The following is a 19,926-nucleotide window of genomic DNA, read 5'->3' as shown; positions in this document are numbered from 1 at the left end:
AAAGCTCAATGCAGATTGAGGGCTCAGCCATGGTCACAAGAAGCTGAGGCCCAATAGCCAAGTGTCATCACCCAGGGGGTGCGACCTCCAGATTCCACCACAGTGGAGAGCAAACTTTTGGTGAGCCAAAGACGTTGCGGCTGGACGAGGAGGATTAAATGCTCACCCTGCTACCAAAACCGACAGAATGGATTGTGCACAGGCACCACGTAATGGACCATGAATGGAGAAGCCTTGGGTAGGAGGGAGCTAGGAGGTGAGCTCATCCCTCCAACCACTCAGACACCACACGCATCGCCTTTCCTCTTCCCAGCTCCTGCCAGACTGTCCTCCCTTCTTCACACTCCCATTTACAGCCTTGCCAAGAAAGCACTTAAATAACAGAGGGCGTTGAGCAAGCTTCATGCGAAACATTGCTATTTTTTTATTTTCTCCTGATCAATCCAGTTTGGAAAGGCATGTCCAGCTGGAGGGAGGGAGTGGATGGGACATTGAAAGAGCTGAAAGAAACTCTTCCACTTTGCTGTTATATTCCTTAGAGCTGAAACAATTCCTCCTTTCCTTCTTTCCCTCCACCCCCTGATTTTTCACATTGGCTGCTGCACCCAAAATAACCTTTCTGCCCAATCTTTGCATGTGAATAATTGCATTTCCTCTATTCATAATGGGGAGGAACAGGAATCGCTGCTTCATGAGCACCTCCTGGCGTTCCTACCTAGTTCTGCCTCCTCTCAGCCAGCACCATACACCAAAAAATTAACCTGGGCTCCATCTGGACACATGCACTATGCAGGAGTCAAACATGAGAGGGAGAGGGCTAATTCCCTTCCAGATGAGGGAGTTGTAGGAGGTTGGGATAAGCACTAGAGGGAGGCAGTCGAACAGCCACGAAAGCCAAGAGGCACCTGTGCTTTTCAGCATCACTGAGTGCAGAGGGATGGGCGAAGAGCTGTGGCATTTAACTCCTGTTTCATATTGCTGAGGAAGCAGCCAGCAGCAGGGGATGCATCTGCCCTGTCTGTCGGCGATGGGACTCTGCAAAATCAGCGCGTAGCATTCCTGCCATGGTGGGCAGAGGCACCGTGTTTTCCCCATTTGAGGACCACGGCTGCACTTTCTACCCTTGGGTGAGTCTGCAGTGTGCAAAGGAAGTCATTTGGTACTTATGTAGACAGAGGAGAATGGGAGCGGGGCCAAAGCGTGAAAAACATATCCCACTTTACAGAAATTACCACCAGGTAAAGGGTGTCAGATGCTCAGGGACCTTTCCCAAGAGCACAGCTGCTAGTTAGCTGTGACCGCCCGCTTCACCAGGCCAGGGTTTGCAAATTAAAACTCTGTGGTTGCTCATTTCAGGAGAGCGAAGCCCTATGCATTCGTCAAAGCAGAAGCCTGTCCTGGCACCGACAAGGGGTGCAGTTAATTAGAACCTGTTCTCTCAGATCCATGGCAGCACCGAGGGTGCCAAGGCTCACGGAAATGCTCATGTCGAGGCAGACTCCCACTGCACAACATGCTCCTCATTTGACTCAACTCCTCTTCCTGCTAATGAAGATGTGTCCCTAGGTGCATATCGTCCTTGAAGGATTCATTCAGGCAGTCATCTGGATACTGCAGTAGTAGTTTCCCATCCAGATGCAAACCTGAATGTGGAGTTTCAAGGTGCTTTTGGTCTGGCACAGCTGTGGCTAATGGCACACACTTGCTCTAAGACACAGCAGCTCGCAGACTTTCTAACCCCCTTCTCTCATAACGTTCAACCCGCCCTGGCAGGTTGCAGCTAAATTGCAAGTCTCCTGGGAGCACAAAGGTCCCTAAATACAACAATCCTAGCTCTGGCAGAGGGTGATGGCCTCTCCCCTGCCCCCACAACACTGCACGTCTGGTGCCCATCCGAGGAGGTGCATCAGGCTGTGGAGCAGGAGGGATGCTTTACACACCGATCGCCTCAGCACCACATACAGGCCTGGCTGGAAGGAGACACACAACATGGGCTCTACACATGACTTGAGCAAGTCCCAAAATGCTCATTGAGTCTTCCCAGGAGTCCACCTTGAAGTGGACATGGACTGCCATGCTTCCCTGCATATGGACCATGTGGCACCATCAAGCTCCAGGATGTGCTCCCAGTGGTCCTAAGTGCAGAATCACCAAATAGTTGAGGTTGGAAGGAACCTCTGGAGATCATCTAGTCCAAACCCTCTGCTCAGATAGAGTCAGCTGGAGCAGGTTGCTCAGGACTGTGTCCAATCAGGCTGCAAATATCTCCAAGGATGGAGATGCCACAACCTTTCTGGGCAACCTGGTCCGGTGTTCCACCACTGTCACAGTAAAGAAGTGTTTTCATATGTTTAAATGGAATTTCCTGCATTTCAGTTTGTGCCCACCGCCTCGTGTCCTTTCACTGGGCACCACTGAGAAGAGTCTGGCTCCATCTTCTTTACACCCTCCCATCCAATATTTATACACATTAATAAGATCCCCTCTCAGTCTTCTCTTCTCCAGGATGAACAGTCCCAGCTCTCAGCCTATTCTTGTTTGTCAGATGCTCCAGTTCCTTAATCATCTTTGTGGTCCTGTCCTGCACTCACACAGGGGAGGCAGCAAATACCTCCTTGCTCTAATGCTGTGTAGCTGCTCCCATCAGGGTAAAGCTCATCTGCGGGCCAGCTTCCCCACCAAAACCTACCAAGAAGGTTTCCTAAATCCCTTAGAATGCAGCTTCCAAATCTTGATTTACTCAGGTTCTCCAGTCCCTGCTGAAGCTGCTCAGGTCCCACTCACATAATGTGCCCCAATCTAGACCGTGTGGCCTTTGACTTGTGTGGCTGCTGTTCCCTGTAGGTTCTGCCGCTACTGAAGGGAACAGGAGACGTGGGAACAAGGCACTGCTTCAGTGAAGTCGCAATTTCCCCCAGGCAGACTGCCTCCACCGTGCACCGCACCGAGTGCAGCAGGGCCCTGGTGTGCAATGCAGCATGTTCAGGGTGCAAAGCCCCCTCAGAGCCATAATGTACCGTGCCCACACACACAGCTGGGTGATGAGCTAACGAGAGCAAAGGGAACTGGGTCAGAAACACCAAGAAAGACATTGAACTTTGCCTGTGCTTGGAGCTGAAAGAGATAAAGGCTTTGTTTCACAGCTAGACTGAATTATAGGGCCCAAAGTTTGTATATGCAGGGAGATGAGAGAAACAGAGGCAGATGTGGTGTTTGTGGAAGGTCACCACCTTGGTTTCATCCCCTCCCTCCTGTGCAGGAGACAGAAACCAGGTGCACAAAATCATTTACCCAGGTGGGGATTCCTCCTGAAAAGCAAACACTACGTCATCCTCCTGGTGCTGCAGGCCCGGGAGAAGAGAGCAGCCCAGAAACACACATCCACACACACACCCTGGGGGCCTTTGGGGTTCAAATGCCAGCCACCCCAGAGCCCGCTCAAACTGCACCCCAGCACTGGAGGTTTCAGCAAATAGTGAGTCCACCCTGTCCTTCCTCTCACCGCAGCTGGCTCCTGAGTCATGGTGCTCCTAGACAGGACACAGATGTTCAACAGCAAGGAATATGCAAGGGGACAGCCGAAAGCTATGGCTGCAAAGAAGAAACCTTTGATTTTTGCTGTCAACTCCACCCTGGCCAAGAGAGCAGTATCTGTTCACCTCAAAGGAGAACCTGGCTTGGAGCATCCCAAGGAGGCGTAGGCAGCATCAGAGCAGACTTGCCCTTGCTAAAAGTGGCTGTTCAAGTAGCTGCTGGGCTCCAGGCAAGAAAATACAACTTAGAAAAGGTTTGTGCGGTTGCTCCTATGGAAAAGTATAGCCTGATAACATAGGGAGGGCCAAACTAGCAAATTGGACTTGTGGTGACTCATCTCCTCCTTCCCACATCCTCCCTCCTGTGAGGGCTGGGAACAGAGCTGGAAATGAGAGCCAGGGCTTGGAGAGGACTTTGAGGTCCCTCTCGAGGAAAAGCTGATTGCAAAGGTAGCAAGACCGACTTACAGGAGTACAGCGACCATCTGGAACGGATCTGCGCCAGTTCGCTCCATCTGGCTCAGGGGTAACCAAAGTCCATTAGGGAAAACAAGACCCAGTCAGTGCAATTACCTTGCACTTGGCAGCGTAATTTTGTCTCCCACAGAAAAGCATGCAGGCTTTCCCTCCACTCTCTCCTTCAGCACTCTTTCCCTCAATACACACATTTTCCTTCCAAATGCAATTAAATCAGAGAAGATCATCCCTGCTTTCTCCTGCTAGTCCAATTCCACATAGGGTAGTATTGAGCAAAGCACCCTCTAATTGGCTTTATAATTGTTGACTGTCTTATTGTAAATATTTCCTGATGCAGATTTCTGAGCTTTTGATTCACTGGGGATCTGGATCATGTCAAGCCTGATGCAGGGAGGGAATAAGCTAAGGGGGGAAATAACCATGTGAGATACAACATCTGCTGCATGCTAGGATCATTTTTTGCTAACAAGATTTGGTAAGGAACAGACTAGTCTAATTGCATTGCAGAACCAGGACACAAGAGACTGTCTGTTTTTCAGGAACAATGCTTTCACTCAGACTTGCAAAATCAGCAGGATAATCTATTAGCACGGCTGCGCTTTCACCTCCTCGCGGACGACAGAGAACCAAAACGACCGTGTGTCATGAACGTCGTTCACCCAGCTGAGCGAGCAGAAGCGGCCGAGCACAGTGGACAGGGACGTTGCGATCGCTACATCAGCTCTGAGCGGCAGACTGGCAGGTTTGAGGGCACAGCAGAGGGATAGGGCCAGAAAGCGGAATTAACCCCTTTGGATAGGGTGCTAAGCTTGCATGAAGCTTCAGTAGCTGACACAACTGACTCAAAGGTCTATGCGCTGCCTTGTTGCAGACACCTGCACCAAGGTGCAGTTTTGCAAAAGGGCAATTACAAAATTTGCTCCCGAGTGACATAGGGAAGGGAAATGGGGGTGAGGTTAGAAACCCAAGAGACTATATTTTTGGAGTGATTAAAATTTCTTTAATGTCCCAGCTTCGCACGCACCACCAGGTAGGCCTGGTTTGCAGGGAACACCAAATACCTATGCCCTGTAACGCTGGGTTTTGGGGGTTTTATACTGCCTCAGTCAGGCGTCCATAACACCAATCCACCCTGAATATCTCAGTTTATGTGTATTTGCATCTGTTATCAACTCTCATTCCACACAAAGGGCTTTGCACACTCCACCCACAGCAAACAGGACTTGCTTGTAAGGAGAGTCATCAAAAACACACTCCCCATCAACCACATAACTGCTTGTGTACCTCAGCACCAAGCCATACCATTTATTTTGGCAACAGAAAGGGCATGGAGATGTCTGCAAACAAGATTTAAATGTCAAATTGCAGGCTTTGCAGCCTTGACAGGTTTCTGTGCAGTTTTCTGTTCCGGGGATCCAAAGTACAAACGCAATATAGAAATCTCTGTTAAAGCAATGAAACAGGGAGAGAAACGCAACGTCACCTCCCTGGGAGCAGACAGAGAGACGGCGAAAGAAATGAAGGACGGGGAGCAGACTGGAACAAGCGCAGAGTTTTTGGACCCTGTGTTCCTGTTTCTCCCACCCGCACTCTCTGGGGACGTGCTCTTGGAAAGCCTCGCTGTTACTTACGGCCAAGACTTCTTTGGTCTCCACCCAGCTGAGATCGATGCAAAGGCCAGCACAGCCCAGCTTTTAGTATTTCCATGCACTCAAACGCAACCCTCTCCAGACTGCGGCTCTGACCGCGAGCTGCTTCTGCTGTGTCCGGTAGCAGAGCTGCTAAGGGAAAAACTCGCACCTCCTTCCCTTAGGTCCCAGAGGCTAGTACGTGTAGGCATGGGCTCAAGGGAGCTACAGCAGAGAGGTGGGAAAGTGGAAATGGAAATAAGGTTCCACGGCTCTTTTAACTTTAACACCTTGCGATAGACATACCCCTCCAATTCGCCACAGTGATGCTGTCCATCTCCTCCCAGATCTCTCCATCCTCCATCACATCCCAGCCTTGAGCTTTCCTAAAGATCACCCTTGACCAAGCCCCCTTGGACAGTGCTAAGGACTCGCAGGGCAAGGGAGAGCCCCTGCTTGGCAGCATCATGGGTTTAAAATACACCCACCCGCCAGTGCTCATTCCCAGGCTGTGGTATGCTGTTTCCCCAGGTATGCTAGCACATGGGGTTGTGGGGTCTACTCTGAACCAGGCAGGGGACCTGCGCTGGCTGGACACTATGTGCATCAGGCCCCAACCTGGCTCCCCAGGGCAGCTTCACAGTCATGTTAGCACAAGTGAGAGACCACGCGCCGCAGGATGGGTGGGAGCTGTGAGTACGGCCACAGCTTGCATCACTTTTGTACCATCGGGCCCCACCACGGAGGACATGGTGGTGGGAATGTGTTGGTGGGAAAGGAGGGACCTGTTTAAGCAAGCCCCGCTGTGAAAAACTGCCAGTGAAACTGCAGCATTTTGGGAGGAATTGTCCAAAAACACCCACTCTGCATGTAGCTATTGTGAAATCCCTGAGTGAGCTGGTGTGGCCATGAGTTCAGCTGCACTGTTCCTGCCTCCAAGCGACAAAATTCAGGTTTGGCACAAATGCCTGCCAAACACTGCCCTGTTTGGTAGTCAGCTGCCTGAATCCCAAGTCCTGTGTCTCACTGAAAGCCAATCTTCTAAAAACAGGATCTATGAATCTAAATCATGCACTTTTTTTTTAATTATCCTAAGAGCCAAGTTAGAGATGGAGAAAGAAAGAACATAAAGCAACAAAGGAAAATTACCTCCCCCCTCCACTATGCATATCTCTGAGCAAAATCTCCTAAATAGTCTTCCACAGGAATACCTCCCACCCCTCCTTGCACCATACTGTGCTAGTGCTGGGAACTACCCCTTTTTTTGTGTTCGTACCATACTTATAGCATGGCACTGCCTTGATCCAAGACTGCGACTCGGCCCCATCACAGCCCAAATTAATCCACGGATATGTAAACAATGACAAAGAGGTTATCATGAGTTTGGTCTACAAAGAAACTACTTTCAACCCACACCTATCCTGGTTATTCAAACTCTGGGTGCAGCTTTACAAACACAGAAACCTGCTTCATGAGAAAAGCTTTCCTCTGGAGATGTGAGCACATGAGTGTCTCTGGGCTGAGATGGGAGAGGGGACAAAAAGGGGCATTATTCGGAGACAATTATTCATTATTCAGCCACAGGGAAAAAGGCTGCATTCCTGTCCCTGCCGAGAGAAGGAAGTGCAGTGAGATTTAGTAGTAGAGTTGACTCAAATAAGGTCATAAGCACAGAGCTTTAGCCAGTGCTGCTGGCACCTCCAAGGGGAGTTTTATCAAACAGGATGAAGCCTGTATTTAATATCTAAAGTGACTCAGTAGGGATCTTCCCGTTGAGGCCACGGGCTGAGTTCATGAAACTAGAACAGTTCATAGAGCAGTCAGACCCAGGCAAGCTTCATTTCTCCTCAGGAACATCCTTTTCCTCTGTAGTGATTTCCTTCTGACCTGCTTGACATTCCCAATAACACAGGCAATACACAGCATTTCTGGAGGAGACTTCAAAGTCTTTAGCTCATACCAAGCACGCTGCCAGTTTACTGAGACACACAAAGACGTAGTATGTTATCAGGAGCTCCAAGACAGGAACATGCACAAGATCTCGCAGTGACAGGCAGCACAGGCTTGTGGGTCTCTGCACAGATTCACCATATGATTTACGTGGACTGTACACAAGCTAAGCATGCATACGGTTAGACTTTTAGCTGGTTTGTCCAATTACGAAGAGCTCTGTTCATGTTTTCCATCATTAATACTTAACTATCTACATCAGTGATATTTGTATCAACTCGCGTTCAAATACCTATAGATAACATGTGATAGGTAATCAAGCTTTAAGCATCCACAAACACTCTCCATTAAGATGGTTTGTCCACCCTTTCTTTTCTTTAGGGCAACTGGGAGGAATGCATCACCAAAAGGGGGTTTCTTCCCAAAGATCCAGAAATACCAAAGATTTGAGACAAATTGTTTTGGTCTCTATGTGAAAGAGTGGGTCACCACTCCCAAGCTGCAGTCTCTTGTTTGGTCAGCAGAGCTCCTGCTGACCCATCGCTGGGCCCAGCTATCACCCCAAAGGATGCTTCAGCTCTCCCTTGCTGCTCTGCTTTCTTCTACAGGGTTCATGTAGCTGAAGGTGAAGTCCTCTCAGGACAGGGACACTTTTGAGAGCTGAGCGAGTCATCACAAGCCTCAAGTGGCGGGAAAGCAGTGTTAGCTCTCTGTCTGCCCTACAGGGACAATGCACAGCTGCTAAAGTGCTGATCTCCTTAGCAGCACCTGGGAAGCCAGGGCCAAAAGGGATGAAGTCAGAGAACTTGGCAAACTTGAGTGTAAAGCATCATCTTCGGGTGCTCCTTTTGGCCCCCCTTTCTATGCAGAAGGATAATCTAAAAGGGACCTAGTGGTGGGTTTTCAGAGAGACAGGCTTCCAAAAGAGGACATGAAGGGGTCAGCAGCTTGCACAACTCAGCGCTCTGCTGTACAGGCTCAGGTCCCAGCTAGCTCAGCCACTGAGCACCTGGGCTCTGCTCCACAGCACTGTCACTGCCCAAAGCTTGCATGAGCACTGCAGCCATCGTCCTTTCTCAACGACGCTTTTCATTTGCTTTGCTTCCCTGAGCGTCCCAGTGCAGGACCAGACCTTCCAGATGGTCACAGGGGAGAGGGGTGCCTGGAGCATAGCAAGGAACTGAACCCCGGGTCCCACCACGGCACGCAGCAGCAGAGCAGCATGCAGGGTGGGGTTGGACGGCCAAGAGCCTGGGTAGGACGGTCAAACAGAGCAGCCTCATCCAAGGCAATTCATCCACTCATTAAACAGTGTTTCAGCCCACACAAGTCTCCATGACTGCACTAGGCACCTTCACTTGAGACAAAAACCCCACCCTACCAACCTTTATCTTACCGCACATTTGCAGTGCACCTCATGAACGACTTCTTGATCCTTGCGGGGCTTTGGGACAGTATTTGCACAGTTTCTCTGCTAAATTATGTATGCCAGAGAGCTGCAGAGGAACAACGGTGCCATTCCACTTATTGTCAGACAGTGTTGGGGTTTTATTTTAAAAAGGGAAGAGTTGGAGAATTTAATACTCTGTACAAATCATTCAGGCAGTGTCAGTCATTTGGCAGCAAGCAGAGGACAAGCCCTTGCCCTGGGATGTTTACAAAGACAAACGTTAGCTGGATTTATTCATCCCTGGTCAACGCACCAATGTTCCCGGGCCAGAGAGGAGTCCAGCCCCTGCTGAACAAGACAAGAAGGAAAAAATGATGGAGAGAGGGTTTGTATCCACTTCCTTACAGGAATAGATAACCGTCTGCCCTGATCACAGATGCGTTACAGGGCTACCATATATTTAAAGTCATTTTTAAGCACAAAATTTCTTTCCTGGGTTACTAATCATGCTATGATTAGTATTTATTAGTATTGCAATATATTATTGAATATATTATTGAAATACATTTTTGAAGTTTCAAACTTCATTTTTACTACTTAGTCTTATCTAAGCAGCATGGGTCCTATCTTGCAAGTTCCCCTCACTTCCTCTGTCTGCCCTGACTGATTTTATAAGTGACAGAGGAAATGCTCCCATCCCAGGACTAGAGCAGGACTTCAGATAAGAAAATTTTTAAAGGCTACTCAGACCATGATATAGATTATGCAGGGGTATGGCAGGACAGAGCAACTATTTACTCTGTCCTCGAAGAAAGCGAGGGTGGACCTTGCTGTTGCATTTTTAAATAAACACTTTCAAAAGCGGGGAAGAGTTCCCCAAAGAGTAATGCACATGTGCAAGTCCAACACCAGGCTCCATGCTGTTCTCCATTACAAATGCTGACCAAAAGGACAGGGAAGGACTGATTTAATCATAGCTTATAAGAAACCACCCAGGGAACAGAAACGCAAAAGCAAGGTCACCCCATTACTCAAAAGATGCAAAGGGTGTAAGCTGAAGCTAAGCCAAATCAGAGTGAGAAGTAAGATGTAGAGTCCGAGACAGGGACTGGTCTTTAGAGCAAGTGATCCAGAGCTGCGGTGGATTTTCCTCTCCTGGAAGTGCTTTAAATAAAACTGGATGTTGCTTAGAGGATGCAATTCAAGTTTAGTTCAATGGAGCGTTAATTCAAGGAAGTCCTGTGACCTTTTGTTACCCAGAAATTCAGCCTACACATTGACGACAGTTCCTTCTGGCCTTCAAATCCACCAGGCTGAGGAAGTGGTTCCTTTTCTGCTCCAGAGCTAGCTGCACGGTCAGTGTGGTTCAAGGTGTTGTCCTACCAACAACACTTCCTCCTCTTTCTTTGTTTAACCACTTCTCGCTGCCGCTGGAGTCAGACTTCAGTTTTACCTGGTGTTACTGACCTACTGCCTTTGCAAGGGGACTTCATATGGACTTCAGCTAAAGGCATTTGTGTCAGCAGGACTGAACCCCCCCTTAACAGAGATGGAGCACCCTGAAATCCCATCCACTCTGAGGCCTCCAGAATTAGAGCTTGACACAAGTCAACTTCATCCTTAAGAGCTCCCGGAGGGGCTGCGAGCGCCGAGTGCAATGTGCCCCCAACAAGGACGGCAGCAGCAAGGCAAAGGTTCCCATGGGACCGCAGCGGCACAAAACACTGCTTGATTCAGCTTTCTCCTAGCACCTGCCTTGCTCGCAACAGCACAATCAAAATCAACTCGAGCATGCAGTCGGCTCTCTGAAGACACCTTATCAGCTGCCTGCAAGAGACCAAAGAGCACCGGGCCATCGGTTAATTTGAGCGCTTTCACGCATGGCTGGAAATGGGGAGGGGAAGAAACCAGAGGCAAATCGGCATCCGCATTCAAGCTCTCTCCCATAAGGGCTCGTGACGGGAGCGGAGGCAGGCTGGGTGGGAGCAGCCGTGTTTCTTCACACCCTGGCATGGCGGTTTATCTCCATGGGGGTGTCTGCAACCTTGTGCTTCACCTGAAACACTCCTTGTCTGCTGGCAGCGCTTGCTAGGAGGGACGTCTGCCTTTCGCTGCCTTCAGACCATGGGAAACTGGGCTGGATGGGGCCGCCAGAACCCAGCAAGGAAGGTCCCCTCCTGCCGCGTCTCACAGGCAGTGCAGCACTTCTGCGCCTGCACCAAGACCAGGAGATAGGGCTGAACACAGGGTCTGAGCAGCTCCTCACCTGCTCCACAGACCGAATGTGCTGTTCCTGCACCCTGGAGCCAATTCTGCGGGGATTTGCACCGCTCTCTCCCACCAAGTTCAGAGAGGAGAGAGGACGCTCAGGGCTCATTTCAGAGATGCTCTCTGCTAATACTCTGCTGTTCTCCATTACAAATGCAGTGATGATAATTTCTAGCCACAGAAGCGCCGTTGCATTAAAATGCAAGCCGTGTATCTAATCCACTGATCTTACTGCTGGTTTTGCATTTAAGGCCATGTCCTTCCGATGCTGACTAAAGAGCAGACTCGCCGGCTAATTTGTTATCAAACACCACAGCGAGCCACACTGATGCCGGGCAGCTTATCACACTGTATCGTCACTGGGGCAAAGAGGGAGAGCGTGTTGTACAGAGCCTGGCACCGTGGGGCCATGGCCCTGGGAGGACCCGGCAAGACAGCCAAGGTCAGCATCAAATTCACTGAGAGTTCTGTAAATAGTCGTAAATAATAACAGAAATTATCCTTGTCCTTCAGGGGTGGGGTGGGGAATCAGTGAATACCACTAGCTTAAAAAAAAAGATAAATTCAGAGATCACATTAAATGGTGACCAAATCCTTTGCTGGTGAGGAGCAATCAGGCCCAGACTGGCAATCAGCTCCGGGCTTTGCTGAACGCTACAGATAGATTAACAAGCAAGTGGCTCATAAATTCCTAAGCTGTGAAACACTAAGGCCTGGATGGACTCTGACTCCCATTACAGACTAGTGACAGACTCCCATGCAGAGGAGACGATCCCTTGGTCCGTCCAGCGGGACCCTGGAGAGGCAGCAGCAAGGCTAAACACGAGCAACCCAGACCTCCTCCGGGCAGGACCAGAACTGCTTGACAGTGCAGCTGGCCAAAAAGCTTGAAAAATCTGAGCAGAGACTGCCCTTGAGCACAGATGCCAGAGGTCAGTACTTCTGCCAGAATAGGGTCCAAGCGGGAGGCAAGGGCACAGAAAGTTACTGCTCTCTGATCATTGCCATTTTAATTCCTGCGTATGCCCCAAGCCGCTGCTCCGGGTGAGCTTTCAGAGCAAAGAACTGCAGGAACTTAACCTCTGACTTTCCCATTATCTTTACCCTTGGCTGCTCTCTGTTTTTGCCAGCTTCCCAGGCTGTGCTATACACTGGGGAAAAGACCTTTTAATGCAGAAACTTGCAGGCAGGCAAGTGTCGGTCTTGCTTTTAGTGAATTAGTTCATTGACTCCTTTCCCCTTCCAGGAAAACCCCACAGGGACTGATTGTATAACCCTCACTCAGCAAGCAAAAGGAGCTAAGTGCTTAACAACACAAGGAAAAGAGGATCTGAGAGATATTCTCCCATCCTGCACCAACTCTTCCCGGTCCAAAGACAGCAGTATCAAATTCAGAAGGTAAAGGATCTAATGGACAAAATGGCTATATATCAGTCAGGCTAAATACACGTCAGGCTGACATGGAAATGACTACTGAAAAATGGTATATTCCCACTTTAAAAATCAAGATGTTCTCTTGTCTGATTGGGGAAAAAAGAAACAAAAAAGAAACAAACAAAAAACCCCCGGGGCTATGAATGACAGCTTCGCTCCCCAGTACCAAAGTAGGGCTGAAAAGGGCATGCCCCTGCTTCCCTAAGACTATCCCCTTCCCATGACCCTTCCCAAAACACCTGGCCTCTCTTTCCCCCCCAACAGTACTCTTATTCCTCTCCTGTCACCCCACATATTTTTCCCCCAAATGATATTGCCTTCACTCAGAAAAAATAATATTGCCTGTGTAGCAAGAATCTGCCTTTGTGCTGTTTAATCAGTGCTAACCTCCCTTGACAATTCTTGCAGAGACAATTCAGCGCTTGCAAGCAAACTCCAGAAAAAGCTATAAAAACACCAAAGAAACAGGGTTGGAGGGCAAAAGCTCTCCCCCCCGCAAAAGAGGTGGTGTTCATCCAAGAGAGTTTCTCTGGTTGTTGCAACCAGCCAGGCTTGAACTCACGGTGCAGAGGCACAGCTCAGGTTCAACCACCACCACAAGTCACCTTGAGCCACCCAGTCACTGTTCCAACAGCCTGCCCAGAAACCCTTGTGCTTCGACACAGCCTCTCCCCTTTATACTGCCTTGGGTTCACCTGGCACTGCCCTGCTTTGCACTAGTCCGCGCGGAGCTACTGCCGTGTCCCCTCCAAGCATCACTGCAGGATGCTCAGCCTTTGTCCCAGCCACCTTGGAGAAGACCATGGGGTGCTTCTGTAAGGTCCCACAACGCACTGCTGTCTGGACACGGAAACAGCCAGCATGTGGCAGTCTGGCCTGCCATCTAGGACAGGGAGGAAAACCTTCTCCAGGCTTGATCTTGCTCCCAGCGAGGAACTCAAGGGCCAGAGCACACAGCCGGGCTGATGCCACATCTAACCCTCCCACCAGGCCTAATTTACTTACTGTAAGAGCATAATGACACCCTAATTTGTCTTGGCTGGTGACCAAGGCAGTCGCTTTGTGGACTGAGCCTCAGGCCACCACATGGCCGTCCTTTCTTCTGAGAGAAAACAAGTCCTTGCTTATGTCCAGGGGTACTAAAAACCCTAATTTAACCCAATACCAGTCCTATGTCATGTTTGGAAATGGCCTGTACCCAAGAAGAGAGTTTGGGACAGTGATGATTAGAAGAGGTGAACTGTTTTCCCCTGGGTAGCTGATCCTCTTCCTCTCTGTGCCATCACTGGTTGCGTTTCCAGGGTATCACAGGTACGACCTGGTGTCCTTGATCTTCCTCGCCCCTATTTCTCCCTCCCCACCTAAGTCTTATCAACTCCCTTCCCCTCTTCTCGGTACCATCTATCCTCATCTACCTGGTTCCCAAAAGCACAGAGTAGTTCACACAGCATAACTCAGAGCTTGGGGTAAAGCTAAGACTTTCTCCACAGATGGTACAAGTTGCCCGAAAACAGAGATCTCCCTCGTCTTCATGTGGTAGCAGGTATGGTGCAAGGGAGAAGGAGCTTAAAGCAAGGTACTGCGATCTGGCTGCTTGTCCAGGGCCCAAAACACTGGGTTTCATTTCTAACCCAAGACCAAGTGTTGCTGCTCTAGCCAGCTCCAAAATATGCTTTGGCTCAGCCGTGAGGAAAACCAAGCGGCCAGTCTCATATTTAAGCGGATGCACTAAACCAGAGATCTTCAGGACCCCCTTCCAGGCTCAGGCTAATGCTACGGCCTCCGTCTCTCTGACACGCTCTCCTAGTAATCAGCTTTCTGGCTTCACTGTGTTGTAACACGAAGACACATGGTGAACAGCCAATGAAGCCCAATCGGAGACCTGAACAGCTGTTCCCTCTGCAAAGATCTGGCATCCAGAGCAGGGCTCCCGGCCAGCGGAAAGAGCAGGGAGGAAGGGAGGGAGGATACCCTGCTGGAAAAAATAAGGCTAAGCCCGTTCCAGAAAATGCTGCAGTGGCAGATGTGGGAGGAAGTCGAAGCAAAACTCAGCTTGACCTGGGAAGGGTTATTCAAGAGGGGAGAAGTCTGCTGGGAGCCAGACTAGGCTAGCGACGTCAAGTGCTAAAGGTTCAACTGCTGATGCCTGCAGCCTTCGGCAGGACTCGGGGCTGGAGGATTTTATGGGAGGTCTAGACTGAAACTATCTCTGTTCTCTGCCTAAATGCTGGTGAGATTAATGCCCACAAAAGGATTGCTCTTGATTTATACCAGGGAGGCGAAAAAGAGGATCAGATTGCCCTCCTCACAAAAAAGAAAATCTGTGCAGTAATATGAGTTATGTGCAGTTTTTCATGGGGCTGAACAAGAGAGGCTGGTCCGCACTGCTTTTTATCCTACAAAGCAGGGAGCTTTTTAAGCAAAGCCCTTCAGCCTTCCCCTTTCCCCTTGTCCAATCACAAGAGCAAGCGATGCAGAAATTTCTCTTTGGCCAAAGCAGCCTCAGGCTCTGGGAGCACGTGGAGCAGCAGGAAAGATGAGGGCAGGTCGCAGGTCCTGGTTGGGAAGGAATGAACACACATGGACGAGGGATGGACTGATTGGACTAGTACCAGTCTCATATAAATACACAAAATGAGATCCTGGCTCTACCAAAGCTAATTCCCAATATCCTGGTAGGGATAGTTCTCACATATAAGTGCTTTGCCTGAAAAACTTAGCTCTTATGTATCACTTGTCTGCATAGATATTAGGTGACATCCTTGTTGTCCGTGCAAACAGCGGTTTTTGAGAGCTGACACCTTTTATTTCCACTCTCCACCCACTCTGCTTCCACAGGGAAGCTTGGGGCATGGTGATCTCTTATGTTTTTATCATGCAGTTTCAGCTCAAACTCTCCAAAACAAACCATGGCCATGTCCCTGAGAGATAACAGGGGCACATACTCACAATCTACTCCCTGTAGACAGCGTCACTGGGACTAGCAAACTCCATTTCTGGGTCAGGAAGTCACCAAATTAGCAAGTGCCAGAAGCTGGCAGTGTCACTCTTTTTGTTTTTCTAAATAAAAATAAAATGCAGTTGCCTAAGGAAAGATTTCCTGGTCGTATCAGAAAGAGGATGCTATAGGGACTCAGTATAGCTTAATGACCATACCACATAATTACCACGCAAGCAGAGCAGTAGATTTGAACTTCACTGATATTTTGGACCCTACTGAGCACTGTATTAAGCCTATGCTGCTTCTTTCCCCAGACTGTTTCTCTTTGGAGACTATTCAGTTTCTCCCAACGTCCCTGAACATGCAGCCTCCAATAGTTGCCTCCAGCTCTTCCCTCGCAACCTCTGAGCTTCACCACTAGGTACCATGTGAAGATCAGACCCAAGCACTTTACAGATGTAGAGCACAGCACGGCTAATCCTGCAACAGCGATCAGCCTGGGCACAAAGCAAGACCCATTACAATAGGTGTAAAATTGTTTCAGAATGGAGCAGGATTTTACTACTGCATTCATGTAGTTTCTTACACCCTCTTCCACCTCTCTGGCAGACAGCAAGTGGCAAGATATATACCAAGATCCTTAAAACACAGATGCACTGCATTTGCTTTCTTGCAAAAGCTGCTGAGCTCATCCCTTAGAGAGCTGGTAAGAATTCAGGCAGAATCTGGGCTTGCAACTAAAATTTTCACTGTGCTTGGGCTGGCACAAAGCATTTCTTCTCCCCACTAAATTCAGTCACTTTTGCCGAAATGGACAACTGAAAGGAAAGAAGCTGGAGCAGTGCTTTAGAGAAACAGACCTCTGGAAACTTCATAAGTAACAAGGGCAGATATGAGCTCAAATTCTTTTTTATGCCAATTTTGTGCTTAAGGCAGCGAGTCAGTTCTGGTCAGATGATCTCCCCAGACAGTGACATCGAGGAGTCTACTATTCCTCCATGCAGACTTCTTTTGGTCCTGAAACTGGTGCCAAAATTCCCTTTATCTGGTGCGGATGCGGCAAAAGAAAGGGACCATTTCCACTGCCAGTTAAGTGGATGCAAGCCCACTTGCAAGCCACTTGCAAGCCCACTTCCACTACCCGTTCCCACTGCTAACCTGAGCCAGATGGAGCCCCCACTCAAATTGCAGGGCTTGCTGGATGGGGAGAGCTTGAATTCACTCCATGCTTCAGCAGAGGTGGGCTTGGACCTATCTGAGCATGCTATCATCCAGGTGCAGACCAGGAGGTCCAGGAAGCCCTTTCAGAAAGACATCATGCCCTCCGGAGCAAGGCAGTAATGGTACACATCACCAGCTGAGGTCAGGTCTTCCCAACCAAGAGTGGATGCTACAGGTCTGAACTACAGGAGCTGCAAATGTACCGAAAGCCAGAAAAGCAAATGGCAAATAGGTTGATACCTATAGCTGCCACCTGTTCAGAATGGGTCTCCCTTCTCCCTGAAAAGAAGTACCAATAAGTCTATGTGTGATAAAGTCTGAATATCCGGATCCATTCATGGTTCATGCAGCAAGCTCCAGGACATATGTGCTCAGCAAGAGATGAGCAAACTTTGCCCATCTGCAACTGCATCCAGCCCTCTGTCATTAGACATGGGGCTTAATTAATGAGTGTGAATGCACCTTTGAATGCAAACCAGGAATGGGGGTGTAAAATATCTCCCTGCTATCATCTGCTTTCTTTCAGACAGGTTTCACCCTGAGACTGAAGGAGAGTGTTTTGAGAAGATCAGTAAAACATATCAGTCGGCTCCCTGCCAGCTAAAGTGCCAGTTTAGCACCCAGAGTTTGTTGCTGCCCTCCTAACAGCAGGTAGCTCTTCCTCTGAGAGCATCTCAGCAGTACCATTCCCCTATGGGAGAAGATGCAGACAGAGGTGACGGTCCCACCTGAAAGATTAGACAAAAGAATTGTCTTTGTCCTTTCCTTTAGGCCTAGAGAAAGGAGTTTAGAGAGTTGTGGGCATTGCTTATCTTCTGTATCTTGGTAAGCCTGGGCGCTGAGCTCCATGACCCAGGCCCAGGTCCCAGCTCTGCTCATGGACCGTCCAGCTCTGCCCGCAAAGCACCAAGCTCTGCAGGGCTGACCCCCTTGTCCGGCACCATGCAAGACCTGACCACAGAAGGAAGCGGTGCACAGAACATCTTTCCAGTCCCTTGCAGAAAGGGAATAAGCTGAACTGCACACAGGGTCTTGCAGAAACCCCTCAGCCCCTCGTGCCACACAAAAAGAGTAAATTCAGCTCCTTCCCTCCCTTCGCACAAAGCCTTTTTATTCCCCATTCACCCAGGCTGCTCTCACCCGGACAGAGACAACAGTGTCTCGTGAAAGACCAGCTGATTTTCTGGGCTGCCCATGGGGGCGAGGAGGACAACGACTTCTCAGACAGCCCTGCCCCACTGAAATGTTGCCAAGTTACGTGCAAAATGAACACGGGCCGGGGAGCGAGGGCTGCTCTTCACTGCAGGGAAGGGTGGAGAACCAGATGTGTTACATGCTGCAGTACTGCCTTCCTCCAGCCCCAAATACCACTACTCCCTGGGATTCCTCCTATTTCATTGCAGTCAGAGAAACGGTCTTGTGGTCACCTCCTGAGAAGATGGTCATACAAGGGCAGGCAAATTCCCCAAGACTGCCTGCCCCCGGGCTCTGAAATATGCCTTTCAGACAGACACCAGGGACAGTACAAGGGACCCAGACAGCGCCGAGGACAGGCAGCGCAATCCACAGAAAGCCAGAGCCTCTCACAACCACCACCAAAATCTCTTTGCGTGCAGGGAGGGACAGGCACTGCTACAGCTGCTCAGCAATTGCATTAGTAAGTCACAGCTGCAGCACAGACTCAGCATCACTGCACTCAGCTCTCAGATCCCGCCTCCCAAGGAACTAAAAATCGCTTCGCCTGCCCAAAGCTCATCTTCTTTTCCCCTTCCAAATGGATCAGCAAGAGTATTCAGAGATATTGCTTTGCCCTGCCAGGCTCTGCAACAGCATCCAGCTCCAAGTCAGCTGCAAACCATCTCTCTGTCTTACATTTGGGGAAAACAAGTCACAGAAAAGCCAAGGGACTCCTTTGCTCCTGGGCTTCACTGGGGACAGAACAGTCTGCACCCGAGGGCAGGAGGTCTCCTGGCTTCACAGAGCAATCTGCTCCCAGAGGGAGATGCAGGTATTCAAGCAACAGCTCCAGGGATTTCCCAAAGCAATTCCCACTCTCTGGTTTTAATTCCTGGCACACTGTCTCCCCCCCACCTGACCATATCACCTTCACGAGCACACTTACTTTTGGCCGCTTCCACTGGATGCCCTGGATCCTTGACTTGTAGAAGAGCGAGTCGTCATTGGCGGGGAAAAGCGGGTCCTCAAAGAGCTGCTTCCGCCTCTGACACTCCTTCTTCAAGGAGGCGTAGCGCTGGTTCTCGTACGGCTTCACCGAGGAAAACATCCTTCCCCGCTGGCCCTGGAAGGACAGGCAGAGTGGGAGTGAGACGCAGCCAGGGAGGCCTGATCCTCCTCTGCAACCCTGGATGGCAGCACTGAAAATTCGTGTCTAGAGTCAGCCACTCAGCCTCTGCCCTTGCCTTCCCCCCGAGGGGCAGAGTAGGGCCCATATGGCATGGTCTACATCCCTAGACACCACATTTATAGTCCCTCAAAGCACTACCGGCTCCCTCACCTAGACGGGTTAAGTGACACTGTGAGGGATCAGCATGCTCCATCACCAATTTAAACACCTACGGAAAAACCCTGCACGTGAAAGAGGAGAAACGGATTAATCCTTTAAGCCCATGCCTAATTTGTTGATCCCAGAGCTGGCCAGACACCACCAGAACAGGCTGAGTAGGAGACTATAACGGGTGTCCTGCCCATGGGCACCAGCATCCTAGTGAATCGTAACCCATTCGGGAAAACATAGCTCTCTGAGCTGAAGGAAGAGAAGACATCCCCAGCGAGCTGTCCCGGTAAGGACCTGGCTGTGAGAAGGTTTCACCAGGGCTGAGCTCTCACCTCGAGCTCTTCGATCCCAGCAACAGAGATGTGCCTCTTCTCTGCGAAATGGGGGACCCCGAGCTTTGCTCACCTTTTTCCCAGCCCGCTCCCAGGCAGAGGGACAGCGGCTTTCAAGCCACAGGTTGTCTTTGCTATGATTAGTATTAAACAGTCAGGATCCTGATTGCCCCCTTTAAAGACTGTAGGCATCATCATTTGGTTGTCGCGCAGTGATGGCCATATATCTGCCTGGAG

General features: G+C 49.8%; 1 protein-coding gene across 1 annotated transcript in view; it reads right to left on the bottom strand.

The window, feature by feature from the left end:
* Window positions 1-19,926, bottom strand: part of CAPN5 (calpain 5) — a 64,823-nt gene that overhangs the window by 25,249 nt on the left and 19,648 nt on the right. The window contains exon 2 of the mRNA XM_067312050.1: window positions 18,965-19,141. Within this exon, the coding sequence (XP_067168151.1) occupies window positions 18,965-19,126 (162 nt within the window). The 5' untranslated portion in view covers window positions 19,127-19,141. The remainder of the gene's footprint in view (window positions 1-18,964; window positions 19,142-19,926) is intronic.

The sequence above is a fragment of the Apteryx mantelli genome, chromosome 1, assembly GCF_036417845.1.
Source record: "Apteryx mantelli isolate bAptMan1 chromosome 1, bAptMan1.hap1, whole genome shotgun sequence".
In the NCBI taxonomy this organism is placed as follows: Eukaryota; Metazoa; Chordata; class Aves; order Apterygiformes; family Apterygidae; genus Apteryx; species Apteryx mantelli.
Note: the sequence above shows the minus strand (reverse complement) of the source record. Positions and strands in the feature narration are given on the sequence as shown.